General features: G+C 45.3%; 2 protein-coding genes across 4 annotated transcripts; one reads left to right on the forward strand and one right to left on the reverse strand.

Moving 5' to 3' along the window:
- The first annotated feature begins 1,879 nt into the window (after positions 1-1,879).
- Positions 1,880-11,725, forward strand: AKAP14 (A-kinase anchoring protein 14). Of its 2 annotated transcripts, none has more exons than XM_084813793.1 (6): positions 1,880-2,629; positions 4,950-5,126; positions 5,207-5,304; positions 6,721-6,900; positions 10,571-10,623; positions 11,462-11,725. In XM_084813793.1, exons 1-6 carry the CDS (start codon positions 2,377-2,379, stop codon positions 11,544-11,546), a joined length of 846 nt encoding a protein of 281 aa, XP_084669919.1. In that variant the 5' UTR covers positions 1,880-2,376; the 3' UTR covers positions 11,547-11,725. The 2 variants fall into 2 exon arrangements, 1 of the variants encoding a protein (XP_084669919.1); XR_014784806.1 differs by having other exon boundaries at positions 2,215-2,629; positions 6,656-6,900.
- Positions 11,103-25,853, reverse strand: NKAP (NFKB activating protein). 2 transcript variants are annotated; one of them, XM_084813791.1, is made up of 9 exons: positions 25,516-25,853; positions 20,834-20,914; positions 20,346-20,422; positions 19,054-19,104; positions 16,571-16,619; positions 15,470-15,585; positions 15,083-15,158; positions 13,734-13,883; positions 11,103-13,521 (listed from the first exon to the last, which is right to left on the reverse strand). In XM_084813791.1, exons 1-9 carry the CDS (start codon positions 25,752-25,754, stop codon positions 13,347-13,349), a joined length of 1,014 nt encoding a protein of 337 aa, XP_084669917.1. In that variant the 5' UTR covers positions 25,755-25,853; the 3' UTR covers positions 11,103-13,346. The 2 variants fall into 2 exon arrangements, with proteins under 2 accessions (XP_084669917.1, XP_084669918.1); XM_084813792.1 differs by lacking the exon at positions 20,834-20,914.
- Positions 25,854-26,019: the final 166 nt, after the last annotated feature.

Genomic DNA, 26,019 nt, shown 5'->3' on the forward strand with positions numbered 1-26,019 from the left:
TGGCCCAAGACTTTTTGCTGCCTGAAGCAAAGACAATATGTGCCTGCCCTCCATTTCACAAACAGAAGCCAGCTGGAGTTGCAGTTGAATCTCACTTCAACAACGCTGGCGACAAGCTGGTGTTCTCCACCACATCTGAGGGCAGTGGGGTGTGCGGCAGGCCATGTCCGGCTCCAACACTTTGCCGCTGTTCCCGGATCCCTGCGTCTGCCACCTCAGACAGCCACCTCAGATGTTCAGTTAGAAAACTTGACAGAACTGGAGCCTCTAATCCATGATGCATCATGCTCCCTGGCCAAGTCTTGTCTTTTGCCAGGGATTAAGGTCATTAACGGTTCTTCGGCTATTGGGTGGTATAGAAATGAAATTAAGTAAGTAAGTAAGTAAGTAAGTAAATAAATAAATAAATAAATAAATTCTTTTTCAAAAAGCCTGCCCTCTTAACTCAGACCACCATTGCAAAGGAACTGGTTTGAGCTAGGAAATCGATTAAAACCAAAATGTAGGTTTCCTGTCACAAGCAGTGGAAGAAAAGAGAGAGAGAAGCAACCAGGGGGCAAAATTTCCCATTAAAAGCCATGAAAGCAAGGACCAGATGATGGTCTCTGACATTTGTTCCCATACTTATGAGATAGGTTGTTGTAGTTTTTCTAAGTTAAAATTGGAGTCACCATGCATTCATACACCCCGAAAAGTTTTTTGGTACAAACAGGCACCCAATGCAGCTTACCTTCATTAAAAACAAACAATCCAATCCAAAATACAACAACCCATGAAAAGTAAAAACAAGGGAGTAAAATTATAACCACTGAAAACTTTCACAGCAAGGAAACAAACATTCAACCCAGACTGAGGGCCTGAGAACACAATGACCTGGTTTGCACATAACGCACACCTATGGTTTAACTCATGGTTTGTTGCTCTACCCAGGTTTGTTGGGTAGATAACTGAACAAACTGTGGTTTGTTTTCTCAATCCCCAAGTTGTTTCCCTCCTCCTTTGCCTGCTTCCTCCTTCTATCTCAAATGCCGTTGCAGTGCTATAGTACTGGAATGTAGAGTGGACGGGTTGGATTTTTTTTTTTACCACTCTTGCCCGGTGCCTCTGTAGCCTGGTGAAACAACCCACGAACAACCCACAATTCTGGGATCATACAATAACAACAACCCATGGTTTAAACAATCCAGAGTTCACAACCCAACAACAAACCATTAATTTTCTTTCTGGGTTGCTTGTGGTTAACAAATCATGGTTTATTAATGCACATCATGACAACCCAGAATTCAACAACCCATGGATTAAAGACACCATGGGTTAGCATTATATGCAAACCAGATCAATGTAGCTCACCCAAAGCCCATTAAAGAAGGGTCCAGGTGGGACTCCCAGAGGAAGGACTTCCATAAACTGGGCACCACAACTGAAAAGGCCCTGTTGCATGGCCCAACCAGACATACCTCTAAGGTAAAGCGTTGTGGAACAAAGCCTCTAATGATGAATGCAGAGTCTGGGCAGGTTTATGTGGGAAAAGGCAGTCCTTTTGTATGAGTGCTGTGCTGAGTGTACTTTCTGACTGGAGAGCAGAGATGCATGCAGAGTGACAACATGCAGACTTTTCCAAAGGCAAATAATTCTACTGCATCCGTGTAGAGATGCAGCAGAATCCCTTGCTGCTAGTATGCAGTCTTGAACCCTCAACTCGAATTCGCTTTCCACACTGGTGTTGGTAAGATACAGGGTTATATACAACTCCCTGGCAGGGCTCTTAACACAGCCCTGCAGCGGGATTCCTCTTAGGTCATGGGAATGGAGGGGGGTGGGCGAGTCTGGCTTGTGCTTGAAGGGAACAGTGCCCAGTGAATTTACTTTTCCTGATTAGAACACACCCAGCAGAGTCTGTACAAACTTGAGCACCCTCCAGGAGAGAGTGGAGGCCAGGAAGGCCTGGCATGCTACGGTCCATGGGGTCACGAAGAGTTGGGCATGACTGAACGACCGAACAACAACAACAGCAACAAGCAGAGTCTGTACAGCAGGAGGCAAGACCAGCATGATTCATCACACAGCAATGCAGTGGGCACACTCCTTGGCGTCTGGGTACTTTGGACTTGTGAGAGCCATGAGTGACTTAATGTATGATTACCGACCTGTATGGTTGCATGGAAACAACCACGTGCGTTTCTTTCCGTTGGATTGAAACGTCCAAGGAATTTCCTTTCCCCAACCAAATGTATCTACATGCTTTGGCCAACAGAAATGGCTTTCCCTTTCCCAGACGGGTGGGGAGGCTCAAGAGCCCCCATCCTGTCCTGCTGCCTGTTATGAAAACAAGATGAACCACTTGGCAATGGTCTCCTCCCAGTCTCTCACGGCCTAATGTTCACATCGGCAGCAAACATGATGCGTCACAAAGAGCCAGTCTCTCTGCGTGATCCTTTCAGTGTGATGGAATGCCTGTTCATCGAAGCTGGAATTCTACTGGCTGTTGTCCGGGTGATGATTGTGACCAAACACTTGTCACAGAAGCCTGCGAACCAGCTGCTTGATGAGCCCTGGGAACCTGCATTCTGGAGCAAATACGGCAGACCTCGGCACAGGGGAAAAGAAGCTGGAAGGTGCTTCCAAGCAGGTAGTGAAGTTCCCATGCCTCTGTTTGTAGGAGCGGAGGAAGTGCTGAGATGAATACCACAGTCTTTGATTATTACTTCTAAAAACAACAGGCACCCGCTTCCTTGCACCAGGGACCTGCTGTATGTTTTGTTATTTGCATTTGTGGTGGAGTGTACAGGAAATGGGGACTCAGAGAAGGCAAAGGGATGGGCTCATTCATGCATTTCATTCTTGTTTCACAGATGATGACTTTTAGGCATGGTATACCTAAGCCTTTTTTTTTTTAAGCACACTGCAAAATTGCAATGTGTGCACATAGAAAGACGTATTTGCAAGTGTAAAGATCAAACAGGAGCGTAGTTCAGTGGTAGAGGCGACTGGCGTCACAGGCAAAAGCCCTGTCCCATTCCTTTGTTCTCTCCCTTTGCAATCAACACACTCCAGGAAACAAAGCTTCAGGATAACACCACTTTATTAGTTAATGACTAGCTTCTTTACAAAGGCAGATTCTAGGAAACTCTCAGACTGCATAGAATCAACTAATCTACACATCTACGCAGATCAGGAAGTGGAAGTTAGAGAAGTTGCCAGCAGTCTGGTCAAGAACTTCTCAGCCAGACTTGCTTCGCAGGGATGCCCCTCCCTTAGGGTGGCTCCCTCCAACCTTGGCTTCCCCGAGTGGCCAACCTGGCGGAGCATCTGAGCTCTGCCCCTAACTTTTCCTGCTTTGCTCTGTGACGGACCCTAGAGTCCCGCAAGTCATGCCTCTTGCCCTCCTCCTCCTTTCCCTCTGAAACTTGAGTTCTCAGGTGGAAGAATGGGGGAGCCATTCAAGCTGGGCCATCTGTGTGTCAAGGTCTTGGGAAGAAAGTCTCGCCATATCTGGGCTCACTAGGGCGGGTGCCTTTCTCTGTCTTGCTGTTCCCATTCTGATTCCAAATATGAGCTGCCAGACATCTCCACATGCTCAGAATAATTCCTGACATCGTCCCAGATTCAGTCCCTGGCAACTCTGGGTGACCCTGGGAAAAACTGGAGAACCACCGCCAGTCATTGTAGGCCAGAGAGGTTGAACTTCTTTCAGCCCGAGGGCTGAATTCCATTTCGGAGAAGTTCTCAGGGGCTGCAATTCAATGGTGGGTGGGGCTCAAGGCAAAAGGTGTGGGGCTGTAGACAAAATGCCAACATATTTCGGCTTACAGCTCTCACTGCCAGCAACACAGCCTTAGGAGAGGCATTGCAACCTTTTAGAATCGGGGAAAAGACTGCACAAAAAGCCAGGAAACCACCAAACAATCAGTGGTCAGGGAAAATTATGATGATGAAGATGATGATGGTTATTATTGTTATTATTGTTATTCGTCCTTATCTGCTAAAAAGCCATCAAGGCAGTGTTCAACCATTTAAACCAGTAAAACCTTGCAACAATAAAAATAAGAACATTACAAACAGCTAAAGGTGCAATCCTATGGGGATAGTCGGCTGTCTCTGAACTCGGAGGCGACTGCCTATCCAATGCAGGGCGGGTGGAGTGCAGAGGGGATCTTCTCCTTTGTGCTCTGGCTGCCCTGCATTACTGGCTAGATGGGCGATTTCGGCTGTCTAGCCGGAGCGGTTCAGAGTGGGGTGGGGGGGCTGGACGACTCATAGGAAGTGTCGTAACGACATTTCCGCCATCCCCGCCCCTCCTCGCCCCCAGGAACGCCCCCTTTCCTCCCGCCCTGCTCTGCTCTTCCAAGCGTGGAGCTGGGGACAATCCGTGCCACCTATGAGGTGGCGGGGGCGGGGAGGCAGTTTTCTGGGAACCATCCTCGGGGTGCGGGCTCCAAGGTCAGTTCCCGAAAACCAAAAAATCCTATGGCCGCCTAGCCGCTGTCTAGCTGCTGTAGGATTGCGCCCCAAGACATTAAAAATGACACATTTTAAATGGCTAAATTGAAAAGATGTATCTTTACACCCTTTCTAAAGGCCAAGAGAGTGGGAGCCAGTTGTAGCTCTTGAGGGAGCGCATTCCACAGTTTGGGGGCAACCCAGGAGAAAGCCCTCTCCGTCAGCGCGTAACGGTGCCCTCAAAAGGGCCTCTCCTTAGTATTTAGGATAATTTTGGTTGCCATTTTCTGCACCAGAGGTACCTTTGTGCCCTGCAGTGGTCTTTGTTCCTTCCCATGATTAGCAGTAGTGGAATGAATGATGCTAAATATGCAGCTATAATGCAAATTTGGTTGATTTGCAACATGCATACAGGTCAAATGGTATAGAAGAATTCTGCCTATGACAAAGCAGTAATCTTTTCCCCTGGCACTGATCTTTCTCATCTTGTGCGATCATTTTCTGTCAAGAGTTGAGGACAATGGAGGCATTGACAATAGATTTGGAAGACAACCGTGCAGCTGTGGAAGAGGATGATGCAGTTCTTGAAGCCATCAAGGAGAAAGCGAGCACCATTGTGGCTGATGTGATCGCAGGGGCAAGGGACACTGTCAGAGACCTGCAACAGAAGGAGGCAGTCCTGCAACGTAAGCTTAGTGTGCCTCTGAAGCCTTTCAGAGGGAATGTAATCTACCTGTACTGGCGATTAATCCATGTCCCCCTTCAGTTGCAGGAGCCAAATATGAAGTGCCAAATATTACATGGATTAAGTGTGAAGACTTCACAGTAGGAAAAGGGGTGGCCCAGATCGAGGAATATATGAGAGTAAGTTTAAGAGTGGACAGTGCCGGCTCCAGGTTTTTGTGGGGCCTTGGGCAAGGCACCCTCAATGGGCCCCCTCCCTCAGCGAATTTACCTTCTCGCCACTATTGTCACCAGCTGCTATTGTTCCGCATCCTCTTTCTCAGCAATCCACCATGGCTTAGCGTCACATGGAAACTAGGCCATTGCTGCCACTGGCTTGCTTGACGGGCAGAGAGCCAGGGAGCAAGTCGGCAGTGGCATCTCCTGCTTCTCCTTCCCACCACCACCATAGTCTGGGTCAGAGCGAGAGGCAGGTGAACAAGCAGGCTGCAATGATGGAGAGAAGGAGCAAGTCCAGGGGTCGTTTGTTTGTGGGCCCCTGCTGGGGCGTTTTCCCTCAGCAGGCACCTGACCATGCCTACCCTTGATGCTGGCCCACCAAGTTGCCCTCCCCCTCCCGCTCCCCCTTATTTTTAAGAAATTAACACATTTTCTTACCAGCAACTGAGATTGCAGTGAAAGAGGTTTCTGTTGGTGCTGAAAACTGTGGGTTCAAAGGAATTGTTTAGTGTGTTGGGGCTCAGACCTCACCTCTGCCTTGTACTCAGTCTTTTGGGTAGGTTACTTGTCCTTTGCCATGCCTCCCATGGCGGCCATTTTGTGGTGCTGCCTCTGACACTTTCTTAAATTGTCAAATGTGCCCAGGGCCCCCCAAAAAGGTTGCCTGCCCCTGCTCTGGTGTGTGCATTGCGCCTGCAGCTAAGCCAGATGCATGTCAGTGAACCTGGTCATTAACAGGAGGTCCTTCCAAACCTCACAAGAGGAGGTTCTACTGGGTCCTTCCACAATGTGCAACCTCAAGCACTACTTAAATATGTTTGAGGAACTCAGGAAGCTGCCTTATACTGACTCAGGCCATTGGTCAGTCTAGCCCAGCATTGCTGATATTGACTGGCAGTGGCTCTCCAGGGTTTCAGACAGGATTGTTTCCTAGCCTTACCCGGAGATGCTAGGGATTGAACCTGGAACCTTCTGCATACAAACCATGTGCTTTACTGATCTCTGCAGCCCAAGTGGAAATTCAAGCCCAGGTCTCCCCAGTCCAAGTCTCTCACTCAGCCTTCTCCAATCTGGTGCCCTCCAGATGTTTTGGATTACAACCCCCACCATCCCTTAATATTAGCCATGCTGGCTGGGGCTAATAGTAGTTGGGCTTCAAAACATTTGGAGGGCACCAGGTCGGGGAAAGGTACTCTAACCACTGCAGTTCCAACTAAAATGGGCTTTAGATGTGCCTGACCTTCTCTCGATTGCACCCATTATGCTACCATAGAGTCTATGTACCATGTGCTTACTTTTATCTATGACCTAGATCAAGGTAAGCTCACAGAGGAGCTTATACATGGGACCACAGCATAGCTTACTTTTGTGCCACAGACATGGGAGCTTCACGAGAGTTGGCTACACTGGACAAACTATCTCAGTGAGGATGAACTACAGTACAGTACAAGGTACCATTACCGGGTACGCTGGAGCATTCCAACGTGTAGAAAGCCTATCCCACGAGCAACAGCATGCATCTATTTCATCCTAGAGATTTCCAAAATCAAACCATCAGTAAGTATTTTGACTCTCCCAGTAATATTCCTCTGAACACAAATAAGCATATCGTTATAATTAAGCATTCTTGGAGCGCTCTTCTTAGGATCAATTTGAACTTCTGAGACCCATAAACTTGATCATTTGCAAGACTCAGACCACAGTCCCTTTATTCTATTTACTTGTAAATAAGGGGAAACAAGCTGTTTGACCATGTTTGGATGTGGCTTGGCTTATAAAATAACATGGTTTAATAAGCCAAGATATGAAAGAGCATGTCGGCCTCTCACACAGCTTCTTTGCTCCTCCCTTCGCACAAGCAAGTCAACCAACCAACCAACCAACCAACCAGGAAGTCTTCCATTAACTACAATTTCTAATGTTGTCCAAACCAAGAAACTACATTTAACAGCTTTGGAGCAAGCCAAAGTTTGGAGCAAACCATGGTTTGAAATGGATTTACTCTCCTGGCTTGTTGTTCCAAAGCTGTTCCCAGTTCAGACAAAATGGGAAACTATCATTAATTGAAGACTTCCTGATTTGTTCACTCCTTCTGCAAAGGGAAGAGTGAACAGGCTGGCTGGATACATGGCCAAAAGGCTCATCCATATCTCATCCATATCTCAGTTTATTAAGCCAAGATATGATAGTCTGAACTCTCCCAATGACACTTGCATCTGTAACAGTAAAAAGCAAGGAGAATCTTACAAATCACTTTTGTGTTTGAATATTCTACCAAGTGCCAGGGTTGGAGAGCCATTTCCCAGTGAGATCCTACACTGCTACAGCATGAGTATGAATTAAGCAATTTATTTACATATAAAACTTATACCCGGTCTTGAAGCCACAAGTAGCTTCAGGGCAGCTTACAACCTGTAATCAGACAGCAGTAAAATGACAAGGATCAAAACAGCTGAGCCAGCAGATAAAACTGCTAAAACTTGATTAAAAGGACCCCAAATCCCACTTAAAGAACAGGAGAAGTGGAACAGAGAAAGCTGCCTTAAAACATGGCCAGACTATTTGTCTATCGAGCACCCAATGTAGTCTGCTCAGACTGGCAGCTCTCCAGGGTTTCAGGCAGAGATCTTTCACAGTGCCTGCTACCTGAGAACTGGTGATGCCAGGGATTGAAACGTGGATCTTCTGTATGCAGACTTATCACCTAAAAGGTAACCGAGATGGTGCTAGATGAACATGTCTAAGGATGGCTGAAGTTCCACGATTTGGGCACCATTACAGAAATGGCCCAGTAACCCCTTGCCTACCATCAGGACAGGAGGTGGGTGTGCCGGGAAAAGGGGCTCCGAGGAAGATCATAAGGATCAGACAGTTCATATGGAAGAGTATTTTAGACCAGGAGTACGGAAGCTCACGTCATGGTCCAAATCTGGCCTTCTGGGGTTCCCCAGATGGCCATGTGTCCTTGCCCCATCCCTTTCCCCCAGCCACTGATCACTGGGTGTTTCCCCAGCTTTGGTGCAATTCCGCCCCCCACCCCCGGTTGAAATGCCTCCCCTAAGTTACTGGTGGTTTTCCTTTCCCAAGCTACTGGCAGTTTCCGTTCGGGCCCATCCTCTACTGGAATCCATCCCCTCTCCAAAATGGAATTCAGCCCTTGGTCTGAAAGGTTTTGCACCCCTGATTTAGACAGTCATTTATCAGGGCCAAGTACGCATGAAAACCCCACATAAACATCTTTGTCTGTGTAGTACACAATGTTCCGATTCTATGGAACTCCCTTGCTAGAGGTGCTGAGAGCCCAGTACTGTCAGCCTCGTCTTCCTGGGAACATGCTACTGACACAGTGTGATTGTATTTTACCTATTTTTTCATGTTGTGTTCCCTACATTTCCGATATCCACATGTACTTCCCTTAGGGCGCAATCCTATTCAGATAGGCGGCCGCCTCCGAACTCGGAGGCGACCTCCTATCCAATGCAGGGCAGAAGCACGGAGGGGATCGTTCCCTCCATGCTTCTCCTGCCCTGCATTTTCAGCTAGACAGCCGATTGCAGCTGTCTAGCTGCGGGAGGGCGGAGCGGAGGAGGAGGCTGCTGTATGACACATTGGATGTGTTGTACAGGCATTTCCGCCCTCCCCGCCCCAGCACCCCCAGACACGTCCCTTTTTGGCTGCTCCATGCTCCTCTTGTGAGCGTGGTGCATGGAGCTGTTCTGCGTTACCTCGGAGGCAGCATGGAAGTGGGGCAAGGTCAGTTCCTGGAAAACCAGATATCCTATGGCCGTCTAGCCACTGTCTAGCGGTCATAGGATTGCTCCCTGGAATAGTTAAGTTTAATCTCTCTCTCTCATTTCTTAAATCTACCTTTACTTGATTTTTGTCAATAAAGGTTGCTTCCCTCTATAACCTGTTCCTACTCCTAGTAGAGAACCTTGTAGACTTCAGATGCCACAATGAGCCCCTGATCTCATGTTGAAATGCAACAAATGCAATGTGAAACTAAAAGGATGTATGCAAAGCTTGATCCGGAATGCAACTTGAATTGTAAATATTCTGAATGAATCCTTTTAGCCAAAACATTTCAGCATCAATGGAAACTTTCTAGCCCAGGTCAGGAAAGGGGGGGCTGAGACGGAGAGTGTGAATGGAGCGGATGGTTTTATTGCAGGAAGGCCTAATGGGGGTGCTTTGGTATGTGCTGAAGATTGCCAAAGTATCAGTTACAAAAGATGGACATGGGCCAATTAAGAGGGGCATCAGCAGATGTTTTAATAACAAAGGACAGTACTTTATGACCACAGAAACATCCTGAAGAGGGGGAGTCAGAAGGATGTCTCAGTCTGTCAGTAAACAACCATTGATCATGGAATTTAGGACATGATCAACAAAGAACACATCGAACCCCTCTTTGATGCCACAGGCCGCAAGGAAGAAAGAGTATAAAACCTCCTGATCTTGCTAGTGTTCAGAAGGGGCGTGGTTGCATCTGGATCATTGCATGTACACATACAACAGCACCCTCGATCCACAGGACACGTGTCAAGGGCTCTGGCCAAGTGCTTGGCAGCGTGTGGTATGTGTTGGGTAGAAGTCAGGGAATAGGATTTTACTGTCCAGGGCATAGATAAAGCACAGTTATCTTTGCACTGTCATACTCACTGTTTTGGAGGCTTTCATACAGACAGCAGGTTCTGGCTTGAGCCTGGATGAAACTGTATGCCCATTACACAGTTAGCAAGCTCTGGTGTGTGAGCTTGGCTGCAGGGAAGCTGTATAACAGAGACTAACTGTATATTTAGTCATTTAAGGCACCTTTTTTGGGTAGCTAAGTTGTGACCAAACAGCATATAGTTCTTTGAGGTACTTGCAACTAAGTTTGTATAAGATGCATAGTCTCTTAAGCCTCAGAGGGTTTGCAACTCTCTGGGGAGGCTCAGCTGTTGTTTCTTTGTCAATAAATCTTTTTCTTTCATCTACATTGGTTGTGTGTGTCCTAGCTCCACCTCAAAAGATCCCAAAACATCTCAGCCTGATCAACCGAGGGGTCCTGGGTATAAATTAAAATTCAAACCTCACAGTGCTGCTACTACTTTCCTGAGATTTTCTTTTGCGTCTATGATGACTAGAATGCCCTTTTTGGGTGTGTGCGCTGGTGTTTTAAAAACAAAATAGAAGCTCAGTGTTTCCAGAGTTTTAACGAAGTCTGATTTTCCATTTAACACAGACATTACCTATTGAAGTCTACTTTCTGGTGGAGACGAATAAGCTCATTCACAGGTATTTTCTGTGGTTTATTACTTAAAAGCCAAATTACACATCCTTTGAAATAACTGCAGTTACCAGAAGCTATGCTAGATGCTTTGCTATGGAGAAAATTCGCTTTTCCTGGCAGATTCCGCTAGGAGCCCATTCCATTCACCTGCTTTTATGTGTCCCATTGATTTGCAACTAGGATTGGCAGTTGACCAGATACAAACAGGCCAGACCTGCGCCTTTAACTATTGCAGAAACCAGCATTTGCTTTGTTCTGTGCATGCAGACTAAAGTTATGAAAAGTTGGCTATCCTATTTGCAGCTAAAGAAAGTCATCCTTCAGGATTCATCACTAAGGCTGTAATCACGTACGCACTTACCTGAGAGTAAGCCTTATTAAAAACAATGGGGCTTACTTCTGAGTAAACATGTCTAGGATTGCACTATTGACAAATGAAGGGTAGCATACTCCAGCTGTGTCCACAAAATGTGAAGATACCCAATTGTCAAAACTTGACACGTTTATTAAGTCTGGAACTCCAACATTAATGTTGTCTTTTCTATGTGTGCTGAAACCCAGATTTTAGTTACAGAAGTGGAGTTTTGGCAAAGAAATTAACCGGTTGTAAATGGTTAAAAAGGCAGAAATCAATGCGTATGACACAGATAATTCCTCAGAACAAGCTGAGGAAGGGAAACATCTGCATAAAAAGTTAGCTTTTGATAGATGTTGATAGCCCAAAATATTGCACAGTGCTTTTTGGCCATATAAAACAGATTACATTTGACACAGCACAAGTCTTAACATTTTTGGATTGCATGAAATACCCACTCATATCTCCTCCATTGTTTTTCTTTATAGGCCAGGAGAGTCTCGATTTAAAGAAAAGTGGCTCAAAGATGTAATTGAAAGCAAAATCACCATGATGGAGACTGTTGACTTTTAGTTCCTTTTGAGTTGTTGCAATTTTTTTTTAAAACCCTTTACTTTATGGTGGTTTTCTGCTTCGACTTTTGTAAATAAAGGTTGTGTGGGTGTGTTGTCAAGCCCATTTTCATTTTTGGTTTCTCTGCTGCATGTTAAAATTCATTCACCGATACTAAACTGAGGGGTAATGTGACACATGTTAACCATCACACCCACACACCAAGCATTAAGGTCCTTAATCCTGCAGTTTTTACCTGGCTGGTAGATCACAGCAGACTGAGATCGCTATTTACTGTAACATTTGAGTCCATATGGGCACAATCAAGCTAGGAAGAGAAGCCTGACCTGCACGTATTAGCACAGTGATGCCCAAAGTCTTTTTTAGGGGGCTCCACCAGTAGTATTTGATCTTGATTCAACACATGCCTGACGTACACAGTCCCCAATTCCAAATGTGAGAATAAAGTCTCCAAATAACAATGAGTGCATTCAGCGTCGTCGGAATAAGGTGATGGCAGCTTTTTTTTTTTTTCTCTTCTAGAAATTTCAGAGAACAAATCATGGCTTCAAACTGGCAAACCAAAGTTTGAAAAACAGCAACACACCAAATGATCAGGTGCACCCAGGGGAACACTTTATTTTAAAAATATTTTCCCAGAAATGCACAATTTTGGAAATGTGCAAGGAAGGGGTACTCAGAATGTACCAGACAAAGCCCCCATCCTGTTTTGTTTGGGGTTTTTCCTTCCCTTTTTCAGATTGCAGCTTCCTGTTGTGTTAGAGGTACTGCTGAGGTTGTCCTGAAGTGGCTTGTTGGATGGTTCCTAAGATTTCTGAAAGGGGCGAAAGGCTCAGAAGCCCCAATGCATGTGCCACTGCTACATGAACCTCTGAACCACCCTAGATTCACTCCGCCACAGCTTACAGATATCTAGCCCATCCATCCTATTGAAACACTATTTACACAAGGTCAGGCAGGAAGATGTTTACATTCTTCAAGCAGTTCTCTCTTTTGTAATGTATAGGTCACTTCATATTGCTAAATATACAGAATTTGAAAATAATGAAGTTAAATCTGTACTATGTGATGCAATGTACCTCTATTTACAAGGAGTCCAAGCCAAAAAACAAGACTATGATTTAAGTCAGTTTGTGCTATTAAAAACAAAAGGGGAAAAAAGCTGATTTACACACAAAACGCGTATGCTCTGGACAGGAAGCTTATAAAGGTGATATCCAGCATTAAGGGCAGTTCTGTCTTGTTGGGTCTACAGGGTTAGACACACAATGTAATTGGGCCATCTTTTATTTAATTATCTGGTCCAGTAAAAGACGTGTTCAATCCATTCTGTCTATCTTGCACTGTGGGCTCAACATTCTCTTATCCAAGAACGCAGAACAAAGCAATAAAATCCCAAGTTTCAGTCATGGAAGTCCCTGTTTTTAACTGTTTGGGATGAGCTAGTTACTTTGTGGCACAGAATTTTAAGCAGTTTTCCCAGATCATCAGCAGATGGCAGCATCTCAGATTGCTAGCAATATTTTGGTATTGTCTGTGTGATGGCCTGCCTTGCTCAATTCCTGCTTTGCTCAATTCCTACCTCGCCTGTATATTCTGCTGTTGGCAACGCCCTGTAAGCTAGTGAATGAAACCTGCCAACACTGTTATAATACCCGTGAACCATTTCCCAAAGTTCAGGCAGCACTAGCCCAGCAAGTAGGGCTGTGGTACTGGACACACCCAGTTTCAAATTGCTGTTATCAGGTGGGGTTCGCCAACAACAGCTCCAATCTGTGATATACAAGAAGAGCAAGCAGCTCATTTTTCGTCTTTGCCCTTAGTTTTTCTGTAGACCATCTCACGGAAGCTCGCCAGGATCTTGTTCTCCCTCTTCCGCCTCTCCTCCTGGTTGAAAGACGCCAGGGCTCTCTTCTCATCCGCACTGTAGATCTGGTTCTCTTTACGCAGACGCACAGCTTCCATTCGCCGATGTCTGATGAGAAACACAATGCTCATTGTGAAGAAACACATTCAACACCACCCAACATCCAGCCCAAAAGAGAACAATCCTTTCACTACAAGGCCAATTTCCATTAGCCGTAATGTGAATGCCTCTCCCCGACACCCTGTAATATGTAACAACCAAATAGATGATATACATTTACTGTAGTAAAACCTCATGGCAATCCTCATCAAAACACCTACCTGCTGCCACTCATCACATAGCCAGACTTCTCAAATGATGCAATCTCTTCACTGGTAAGGCCAATTTCACCTCTCCTAGGGATCCGTTTTCCTGCTTTTACATATTCCGCCATGGCAGCACCTTCACCAGGGAGCAAAGCATGTCCATAGCTTTAACAGAGAAAGACAGTGCCATTTCAAACAAAGGAAGCCACTAAGCCTTTCAAAAACATGGATGTAATCTACTAAATCCATCTTGGTACTATTTACAATCAGGCACGCTAGGCACCTGCAAGGCTGCAAACTGTGACGGTCTAATTAGGGAGCTTCTTGAGAAGCTTGGGAAACTCATATTTTCTTAAACTTGGTAGAACAAACTCAACACAGCACAAAAATAAGAGCCACTATGCCTCTGCCCACTTGTGCTTGCAGAACAAACATGGCATAAGTTTGTGCTGAAACCATGGAACATGGAGAGGGGCTGACTTCATTATAAAGAGGTGTTACCCCTTGGATTAAGTCAAAAGACAATTAATGCATTTCACCTTTCTGTTATTTGGGTCTTAAAACTCCACTGGCATCTCTCTCGCTTGCTTTGGATCATATAAAGCAGAGAATGTAATGAGGACCAAGCAAAAAGCTTTAAGCCTTAAAGTTTAAGGAATGGATTCAAACACAGGCCATGCCTTGCAAGAAGTCCCAGTGGGGTGAGAGAACACTGAACTCTGGATCCTTCCTTAATCTACCATTGCTAGTCCAGTGGCACACAAATTCCTTAGGTCTCATTCTTCCAACTGGACTTCCCTCTCATTAAGCTCTCCATTTTGCCTGGGCAACACCAAGTATAGGCTGGGACAGGAAGTGCAGCCTGGCAACCAATTTTCCCTCACATTCAAGGTGATATGTTTAGAATGAAGTGTAAGATTTGTGGTTCCAGTGCAGGTCTGCTAAGAATCAATGGATTATCCAATACCATAGTATAGAAGGGCTTTCAAGAGGTTGCAGTGCAATGCATCCTTATGCATTAGCATGGGGAAGTTGCGAGATGGTGTGGTGGACCATGCCTCCAACCCATTAAATGATAAATTCTAGGAAAATATATATCTAGCGTCCTGCCTAACAGAGTGCCGAGAGAGGTAGTCCCGAGATCAAATCTCACCTCAGGCATAAATGAACTAATGGCTCTGAGCAAGCAACTATTCTTTCAGTCTCAGGCTCCCAGCTGTAATATGAAGATAATACTACCAGCCAACCTTATAGGGTGCTTGCTGCAAGGATAACAGTGAGTACTGTAAGAAAAATGCTCCAAACATCTGAGTGAGCTATGTAACTGAAAAGCACTGTATTTTGATTTATCTTGGAAATCTTACTTCAAGGGTCGGTCATCTTGAGAGGCATGAGTAATGGGAGCTTCTGGTCCAATGAAATCCACTGCATCTGTGTTTTCTACAATGGGTCAATAAAAAGGAAGAATAAGATAAAGGCTTTTGCAAAGCATTAAAATGCCTTGTCAACCTTTCTGTTGATCTGCCTGGCCCAACTGACCCCTCCCTTCCACTGGCCTAGGACTTCTTTGCATCGCACATGTCTGTTGACAGCCCCCTTGAGTTTTTCTGTTGGAAAAGGCAGGATATAAAACAAAGAATTAACAGTTATCTTACAAAGAAATCAGTTTAAAGCCTACATCCATCCACAACCCTTTGGGGAAACATATGCAAACGGATTTCTGCCAGATGACATGGGTAGCGACAACCTACTTGATCTCTCAATCCAGAGATCATCCCCTCGCAGTGCTTCATCGTCAGAATCTTCACTGCTCGACTCACTGGAGTCCCTCCTGCTCTTCTTACTCTTTTTCTTCTTGGACTTTTTTCTGTTGGGAAGAAAGAGAGAGAGAGAGTGGATTGTAAAATTAAAGTTTGAGGTGGCTGGGAACAAGAGTGGAATGCTTTGGCCAACTGTCATATCTGGAAATTACCAGCATCATCAATGAATTAGTGAAAGGATAAAGTAATTGAAGTATGAATTAAGGCTTGTATGGGAAGCTACACATGGCCTACAAAAAAAATCTTATTTTTTCTGTGCATGTAGAGCAAGCAATGCAGCACAAAGGGAACCCGGTCTGTCTTGCTGAAGCCTATGAAGGTATTTTTTTTTATAAGCATTTACAGCGTGAATGAAATAAATTTTGTCGCCCTTTTCAGTCCCTTGTGGTGCAATCCTATACATGTGTACTCAGAAGCAAGTCCCTTTAGAGTTTAATAAGACTTATTCCCAGGTATAGGATTGCAACCTTAGTTGTATTAAAAATGTAAGAAGAGCCATGCTGGATCAGGTCCATCTAGTCCAGCATTCTGTTCATACAGTGGCCAACCAGATGCCAATGGGAAGCCCACAAGCACAATATGAATGCAATACCACCCTCTGCTTTTATTCCCCACCGATATACCGAGGTATACTGCCTTGATACTGGAAGTAATACATAGCTATCATGATTAGTAGCCGTTGATAGCCTAATCCTCCATGCATGTGTATAGTCCCCTTTTAAAGCTGTTCAAGTTGGAGGCCATCACTACATTCCACATCACCTCCCTCAAATCTTTTACACAGTATTAATATAACTGGTGAAAATAAGTGAATTCAAGAACAGAAAGGAGGAAGGAAAAAGCAACTGAGTGCAGAAGCTTAACAAAAAGCAATAATTGAGAGCAGAATCGTGGTCTTAAGAATTCTCTTGGTGATAATGCAGACTTTGGGTTTGTAAATAGCAGTTGAAGAAACAGACTTTTGATAATACTGTTTACATGACGATAACAGAAAATAGTAAGATGTTAATGTATGGTTTTAAGAGATCTTACTTTCTGTGCTTCTTTTTCTTCTTTTTGGCTCTCTTTTTTCCCCCCTCACCTGAAATGTTAATCACCAAACAATAAATCAATCCAGGGAAAAGACATAAAATACTTGAGGGTAAGAGGGATGGAAAGTCAGCATGGTTCAATGCAGCCTGCCCCAACCCGGTGCCCTCCAAATGTGTTGGACTGCAACTCCCATCATTCCCAGGCAGTGTGGGCACAGTAGCTGGGAATGATGGAAGTTGCAGTCCAACACATGCGGGGAAGTGCCCAGATGGTGAAGGCTGGTGTAGTGGTTAGAGTGCTGGGCTTGGGTTCAGATCCCTGCTCAGCCATGAAGCTTACTGGGTGACCATGGTACAGTCACTCCCTCAATCTAATGTATCTCATAAGGTGAGAATAAAGGAAGTGGGGAGTGGTGCTAAGGTGGCGGAAGAACCTTGGGGAAAGGGCAGATTAAAACTGTAGTAACAGAATTTCACAAATGAATGTCAACTACACAGATGCAGTTTCCACTGGTCAGTGAGACAAGAGAGAGAGAGAAGGTAAGTGAGTATCTAAAAAAATGCTTTCAGCCTTCACTCTGTACATCGTGTCAGAAGGGCTGAGCCTATGCCTACACACTTGCACATTTAGAGCATGTTTACACTAAATGTATAAACGGTTTGAAATTGGGTTTAAGTATCAAAGCTTGCATCCAAGGAACTGTAAAATCTGTGAGCAACCTAGAATCTTTGCAAGTGAATGCTCAGCACCCACAAAGAACTGCAAATTCCCAGGCTCCCTTGGCAGAAGCCACAAGAAGGAAAATCAGCTCTAATCACTTTAATATTTGTAATGTAGATACAAGTTAAAACCCCAATCCTATGCATGTTTACTCAGAAGTCAGTTCCACTGATCCAGGTTGGATGCAACTTATAGTTTATGAGCAGTTGGCAAGCGGGAGGAGCTAAACAAACCATGGACCTTCTGTCTGTTTGTCTACTGTTACATGCAAACTGGGAATTCTGGCTTGTATTGCCCCCTGACAAGCCAGAGTCATAAACCATGGTTTGTTCTTGGCTCATGACTCTGGCTTGTTAGGGAAGACACAAGCCAGAGCTCCTAGCTCGTGCATAATATCAATAGAGGGATGACCCATGGTTTGTTTGCTGCCACTGCAAGCAGAAACAGCTAATCAGGCAGCGTAGACAAGCACACTGTTCGTAAACAATAACTGGGCCACTGAGTTTAATTACTCCCATGTGTTCAAAGCAATGTAGTCCTAGACTTTCAACAGGGTGCAAAAAATCAATAAGGTATTTATCAAAATACTTAACATAGTATTAAACTGTAGTTTGTCCCCACCAGAACTTAAGTGTCCAATGGAGCAATGCTGTTGCTATTATGATTAGGGATGGCGGAGAATTCCGCCACGGATTTCAGTGAGGCCGAATGCACTGGCATTCGGCCCCCCGAAACCCATGGCGGAACGGCCTCCCACCCCCCACAACCCCGCGGAATCCCCCCAGGACGAAGCTTACCTGGGGCTCCGGTGGCTCTGGCAGCGGCTGCAAATGGCAGCTGTCATAGCGGCCGCCATTTGCATCCTTCCAGGCTGCCGTGATAGGCTACGTATTTATGCAGCCTATCACGACTAAGAGCAGGGATGCAAATGGCGAACCACTGCTGTTTGCGCCCCTGTTCTTTGCCGTGATAGGCTATGTAATTACTTACGTAGCCTATCACGGCAGCCTGGAAGGACACAAATGGCGGCTGCTACGGTGGCTGCCATTTGCAGCCAAAGCAGCCCAGCCGTGGCCGGAACTCTGGCTGCGGCTGGCCCCGGCCGGTGGCTCTGCAGACCTGCCGTGGAGCGGAGCTGGGCAGGAAGGATTCCGGGGGGAGGGACAGAGCGCCTCCCCCCACCGCTGATGCCCCAGCGCAGAACCAGGTAGGTGTTTCGTACATCCCTAATTATGATATGATTCTCAATTAGCCCAAACTCTTGACAGCAATGAGCCTCGTGTGGTGCAGAGTGGTAGGCGGCAGTATTGCAACCGAAACTCTCCCCACGACCTGAGTTCGATCCCAGCGGAAGCCGGGTCTCGGGTAGCCAGCTCAGGTCGACTCAGCCTTCCATCCTTCCAAGGTGGGTAAAATGAGTACCCAGCTTGCTGGAGGAAAGGTAGTCACGACTGGGGAAGGCAATGGCAAACCACCCTGCTATAGTCTGCCATGAAAACGCCAGCGCAAGCGGCATCCCTCTAGGGGTCAACAATGACCTGGTGCTTGCACAGGAGGAACCTTTCCTTTCCTTTTTCCTTGACAGCAGAATGAGCAACTCATGCTTCAAACTGAAATGAAGAGTCAATTAGATAGGAACTGCTATTCCTCATGTGAACTGTGGGCAAAGGAAAAATAATCCCCATTTTGCTTACAGTCCAAAACAAGGAAGAGGCTAATCCCAGGTTGGGAACACTAGTTCTAAACAGCAGGCTCACACATACGTGAAGCAGCTTTTCTCTTCTTTTTCTTCTTCTTCTTTTTCTTCTCCTCCTCTGAAAACACAGTTGAAAAGGAAATGTTTTACAATCAAGGCAAACAGTTCACTCCAATGTAGTTTGTGACAGCAACTGCTACCTTAACAGACATCATTACTGCCTCTTGAGCTGCAGAAACATTCTTGTCCACTGGCCAAAACTACAGTCTTGCTATCTACAGTGGAAAGGGCAGGAAAGGTGAATAGACTGCTGCAGCATGGGCTACAGAACATCATTTGCAAATAATCTGTCCACAGCTGTTAATTAATTAATTAATTTTATTTCATTTCTATACCGCCCAATAGCCGAAGCTCTCTGTTAATGCAACAGAAACTGTCCCCAAGTCAGGAACTGGTAACTTTAATTCTTTTTGATGGAACTTATTTTAGCAAATCCATTTGCAATACATTAAATGGCAGGCAACCTGGTGCCCTCCAGATGTTTTGGACTACAAGTCTCATAATTCCTAACGACCATGTTGTTTATAAGTGACCATGTTGGTTACGGTTTATGGGAATTGTAGTCCAAAATATCTGGACAGCACCAGGTTGCCTGCCCGACAACTTGGTTTTCTACAGAGGCTACTGATATATTCATAGAATCATAGAATAGTAGGGTTGGAAGGGGCCTACAAGACCATCGAGTCCAACCCCCTGCTCAATGCAGGAATCCAAGTCAGAGCATCCCAAACAGATGGCTGTTCAGCTTCATCTTGAATGCCTCCTGTGTGGGAGAGCCCACTAACTCCCTAGGTCATTGGTTCCACTGTCATACTGCTCTAACAGTTGGGAAGTTTCTCCTGATGTTCAGCCAGAATCTGGCTTCCTGTCACTTGAGCCCATTATTCCGTGTCTTGTACTCTGGGATGATCAAGAAGAGATCCTGGCCTTCCTCTCTGTGACAACCTTTCAAGTTCTTGAAGAGCGCTATCATATCTCTCCTCAGTCTCTCTTCTCAAGGCTAAACATGCCCAGTTATTTCAGTCTCTTTTCATAGGGCTTTGTTTCCAGTTCCCTGACATCTTTGTTGCCCTCCTCTGAACCCTCTCCAGCTTGTCTGCATCCTTCTTAAAGTGTGGTGCCCAGAACTGGACACAGTACTCCAGATGAGGCCTAACCAGTGCTAAATAGAGGGGAACTAGCACCTCCCAGGATTTGGAAGCTATACTTCTATTAATGCAGCCCAAAATAGCATTTGCCTTTTTTGCAGCCACATCACATTGTTGGCTTGTATTCAAACATTTAATCAACACAGAATACCTCCTGAGCTGGAATCAGAGGAGCTGCTCTTTTTAGATGTCCCATCTTCATCTTCTGCAGGGGTATGTTCATCAGAACTAGATTTAAAGGCAGAACAGAAACAATCTTAATTCTTGTGGAATAAAGTGCAAGAGATGCAAGTACAACTTGAAAAACTTTTTTCACACGGCCAAACCAAAATCACACAAATGCTTAAATGGGCAGGCTTTTAAAGTAGGTGTTTCAATAAAATATATTTCTATGCCATGTTCTAACTGTTCATTATATTTTAGACAAGAATACATATATATGTTTTGGATCAGGGGCTAGACATGCCAGGGGTGTGTGTGTCTACATCTTGATCTGCTTGGATGCCACCCTTGTCCAAGTTTTGAGATGCAAAGCTGGACTTAGAAATGTGAGAAAGTAGCACGGAAAATGTATGTACATCACTATGATGGCAGAGAAGTCTAAAAGAGGAAAAGAAAATTAAAAATGACTTTATTTACTCTGGGTCAGGAACTTTTGGTGAGAATCCCCAAACTTCAGGTGCTCCTAGTTGACCTATTCTTTCTCTCTCATTTAATCGTCTGTGAAAGACAAGTCTCTGTTAAAACCCAGAATACACTTTGCACATATAAAAAATCAACACAACGCAGTGACATAAGCTACAAACATACAATAATAACAAACATTTTGTTCACTACAGATGTCCATAATATCAGCACTTTGTATACTTTCCTACAGAAGATGCAGGGTCCTTATAGGAGTGAAAGGGTGAAACTTGACCACAGGTAATTGGGCCTTGAATTCTAAGGCAATTCAGAACTTGATTGATCAGTAGCAATAGTCTTCCCCCCTATTTTTTAAAGTTATCCTAAAGCAGATCTAAACCCACGCAACAGCAAATTCAATGTATGAAACATTTCCATCTATGTCCTCACACACTGGGAAAGCTTTATCCCATTAAAATCACTAACCAGTGCTATGCATATTTTACACAGTAATAAATCCCTCTGAATTTAATAGAACCTACTCTCACATGTGTACATAGAACTGCTGTCTAAGAATGAAGTCAGTTCAAGTATTAGTTCAACGTAAGCTGTTTATGTATCACATCCTAAACCTCGGTGTCCTGGAACCACAGAAACAATCTTCCAACAATTGTAAAGAACAATCAGGAGAAAAGCTGGCATATTTATGAAGTTGATATGTTTTATCAGGAGGGACTGAGTCAAATCGCATGTCAAATTGAGACATCTTTAATTACTGTATTTTAAAAAAAAATTCCCACCTTGTAGGAAAACACAACTATCAGGAATTAAAACAATTTAAAACATATGTTGTTGTTGTTCAGTCATTCAGTCGTGTCCGACTCTTCGTGACCCCATGGACCATAGCACGCCAGGCCTTCCTGTCCTCCGCTCTCTCCCGGAGTGTGCTCAAGTCCATATTCATTGCATCAATGATGCTATCTAGCCATCTCATCCTGTGTCATCCCCTTCTCCTTTTGCCTTCAGTCTTTCCCAGTATCAGGGTCTTTTCCAGTGAGTTTTCTCTTCGCATTAGGTGGCCAAAATATTTGAGCTTCAGCTGCAGTATCTGTCCTTCCAATGAGCACTCAGGGTTGATTTCCTTTAGGATGGACTGATTTGACCTCCTTGCAGTCCAGGGGACTCGTAAGAGTCTTCTCCAGCACCACAGTTTGAAGGCATCAATTCTTCGGCGCTCAGCCTTCCTTATAGTCCCGCTCTCACAGCCATACGTTATTACTGGGAAAACCATAGCTTTGATTAGACGGACCTTTGCCGGCAAGGTGATGTCTCTGCTTCTTTCTATGCTGTCTAGGTTTGCCATAGCTTTCCTCCCAAGGAGCAAGTGTCTTTTAATTTCATGGCTACAGTCACCGTCTGCGGTGATCTTGGAGCCCAAGAAAGTAAAATCTGTCACTGCTTCCATTTCTTCCCCTTCTATATGACAGGAAGTGATGGGGCCAGATGCCATGATCTTCATTTTTTTAATGTTGAGTTTCAAACCAGCTTTTGCACTCTCCACTTTCACCCTCAACAAGAGGCTCTTTAGATCCTCTTCGCTTTCTGCCATTAGGGTGGTATCGTCTGCATATCGGAGGTTGTTGATAATTCTCCCGGCAATCTTAATTCTGATCTGTGATTCATCCAACCCGGCATTTCTCATGATGTACTCTGCATAAAAGTTAAATAAGCAGGGCGACAATATACAGCCTTGTCGTACTGCTTTCCCAATTTGGAACCAATCGGTTGTTCCATGACCGGTTCTTACTGTTGCTTCTTGACCCTCGTACAGGTTTCTCAGGAGACAGGTAAGGTGGTCTGGTACTCCCATCTCTTTCAGAATTTGCCACAGTTTGTTGTGATCCACACAATCAAAGGCTTTAGCGTAGTCAATGAAGCAGAAATAGACATTTTTCTGGAATTCTCTTGCTTTCTCCATGATCCAGCGAATGTTGGTGATTTGATCTCTAGTTCCTCTTCCTCTTCAAAACCCAGCGTGTACTTCCGGTAGTTCTTGGTTCGCATACTGCTGAAGCCTAGCTTGTAGAATTTTCAGCATAATCTTGCTGGCATGTGAAATGAGCGCAATTGTACAGTAGTTTGAACACTCTGTGACGTTGCCCTTCTTTGGAATTGGAATGTAAACTGACCTTTTCCAGTCTTGTGGCCACTGTTAAGTGTTCCAAATGTGTTGGCATATTGAGTGCAGCACTTTAACAGCATCATCTTTTAGGATTTTAAATAGCTCGGCTGGAAGACTGTCATCTCCGCTAGCTTTGTTGTTACTAATGCTTCCTAAGGCCCACTTGACTTCACTCTCGAGGATGTCCGGCTCAAGTTGAGTGACCGCACTATCATGGCTATCCGGGACATTAAGATCTTTGCTGTATAGTTCTGTGTATTCTTTCCACCTCTTCTTAATCTCATCTGCTTCTGTTAGGTCCCTGCCTTCTTTGTCCTTTATCATGCCCGTCTTTGCACAAAACGTTCCCTTGAGATCTCCAATTTTCTTGAAGAGATCTCTAGTCTTTCCCATTCTATTGTTTTCCTCGATTTCTTTGCATTGTTCATTTAAGAAGGCCTTCTTGTCTCTCCTTGCTATTCTCTGGAACTCTGCATTCAGTTGGGTATACTGAATGCAGTATACCCCTTTCTCCCTTGCTTTTCGCTTCCCTTCTTTCCTCAGCTACTTGTAAAGCCTCATCAGACAGCCACTGTACTTTCTTGCATTTCTTTTTCTTTGGGATGGATTTAGTTGCTGCCTCCTGAACAATGTTACAGACCTCCGTCCATAGTTCCTCAGGCACTCTATCAGGTCTAATCCCTGAAATCTATTAATCACCTCCACTGTATATTCATAAGGGATATGATTTAGGTCATACCTGAATGGTTTAGTGGTTTTTCCTATGTTCTTCAATTTCAGCCGAAATTTTGCAAGAAGCAGCTCATGATCCGAGCCACAGTCAGCTCCAGGTCTTGTTTTTACTGACTGTATAGAGCTTCTCCATCTTTGGCTGCAAAGGACATAACCAATCTGAGTTCGATATTGACCATCTGGTGATGTCCGTGTGTAGAGTCGCCTCTTGTGCTGTTGGAAAAGAGTGTTTGCTATGATCAGCATGTTCTCTTGGCAAAACTCTATTAGCCTTTGTCCTGCTTCATTTTGTACACCAAGGCCATGCTTGCCTGTTATCCTGGTGATTTCTTGACTTCCTACTTTAGCATTCCAATCCCCTATGATGAAGAGGGCATCTTTTTTTGGTGTTAGTTCTAGAAGGTGTTGTAGGGCTTCACAGAACTGATCAACCTCAGCTTCTTCAGCATCAGTGGTTGGGGCATAGACTTGAATTACTGTGATGTTGAATGGTTTGCCTTGGATTCGTACTGACAGCATAGCTTACGGCTTCACTGAGTTATGCAAGCCCCTTCGCCACAACAAGGCAGTGATCCGTGAAGGGGTTAAAACATATACAAACAATAAATCAACTAAGGCAGCAGGAGACTGAGGCCAACACTGAATCAGAAGCAAAACAAGCATTCAGATATTACCCGTTAAAGCTCAGGAAAATATAATGTTATTCATCTCACATGTGAAAGCTAATAAAGTAGGTGCCAGGTGAACATCCTACAGGCAGGATGTTGCCACCAAGAAGGCCCTACCTGGGTCACTATCCATTTAAACTAGCCTTTTTCCAGCCTTGGATTCCCAGATGACACTGGCCTACCGGCATTGCCAATTACTGGCCATGCTTGCTGGTGATTAGGCAACTGTAGTCTAACAACATCTGGGGATCCAGCTCTGAAGATGGGAGCACCTGTGTCAGGGCTTCTGAATCCAATCTTGAGGAGAGGGCACGTGGCTGTTTACATATCTGGGTCCCAAGCCATATAGAGCTTTGGACCAAAACAGATCAAAACCAGCAGCTTTTATGTCTCCAATGGTTTGCTTGAAGTGTAAACTGATAAGCTGTAAAATCAGTTCCGCTCCTTTCAACAGCCATCCTGGAACACAGAAATATCTATTATCTACCCCCCAAATGCTCCCCTGATAAAATACTACTTTACAGGGAAAGTCAGCAACCCACAGCTTGGAGCGTGACAGAAATGGCAAAACTGATGGAATATTTGCACTTGAGACAAGGGGTGGGGACTGAAACATTTCAGCAAGCATGGTCATCCTCTATTAATTCTTTGAGTACCTGATACAATCTGGACGTTGATTTGTATAAATCCCTCACATTGATTTTATGGACACTGGCTTTGTAATAGCAGACTAATTTCTAATTGCACCTTTTTAAATACGAAAAGCTTGCATACATTTAAATTAATCCGGTGCCCTCCAGATGTTTTGGACGACAACCCCCAGCATTCCTGACCAATGACCGTGCTGGCGGGGGCTGATGGAGGTTGTAGTCCAAACCACCTGGAAGGCACTAGGCAGGGCAGGGCGAGCTGGTTTAGGGCGCAGTCCTATGCCTGATTAGACAGAAGAAAGCCCTACAACGCCCAGCATTCCCCAGCCAGCTGGGAGTTGCAGGGCTTTCTTCTGTCTAAGCAGGCAGAGGATCGCGCCCTTAATCGCATTAGCGCAGCAAGCAGGCCGAGCGAGAGAGGGGAGGCTGGCGATACCCCGGGAGCAAACGCAGCTCGTCACTCGCCTCTGCCGCAGCGACTCCTCCTGCTCCTTGCCGTAATGCTCGGGGCCGTGCCGGTGGCCAAAGTGGTGCGGGGCCCCGGGCCGCTGCCGGAACCCGCTGTGCTCGCGGGACCGAGACCTGGAGCGGGACCTCCTGCTCCGGCTGGGCCTGGGCGGAGAAGGGCTGGCCGAAGCATCGCCTCGCCCCCGCCGGCAGGGCGGAGACTCCACCGGGCTCCGCGAGCGGGATACCGGAGCCATCGCTCAGCAACCGCCAGCGCCAACGGTCGCCACAAGCGAGCAGGCCGCAGCCGCTTCCGGGTAAGGCGACGACTCCCGACAACAACACGGCTCCTGCCTGCCCCCGGCACAACGTCACTTCCGGCCGAGCCGCCGCCATCTGTCTAATAACTTCATTTCCGGCTCCGACATTTTTTTTTTTTAATTAACCATTATTCCCATAGAGAAAGGGGAAAAAAAGAAGCTACACATCGCCCACACTTCCGGTGTCCATTTGAAGCGCTCT

The sequence above is a fragment of the Heloderma suspectum genome, chromosome 9 (genome assembly GCF_057233095.1).
Source record: "Heloderma suspectum isolate Gila_16-S chromosome 9, 16-S_ref, whole genome shotgun sequence".
NCBI lineage: Eukaryota > Metazoa > Chordata > Lepidosauria > Squamata > Helodermatidae > Heloderma > Heloderma suspectum.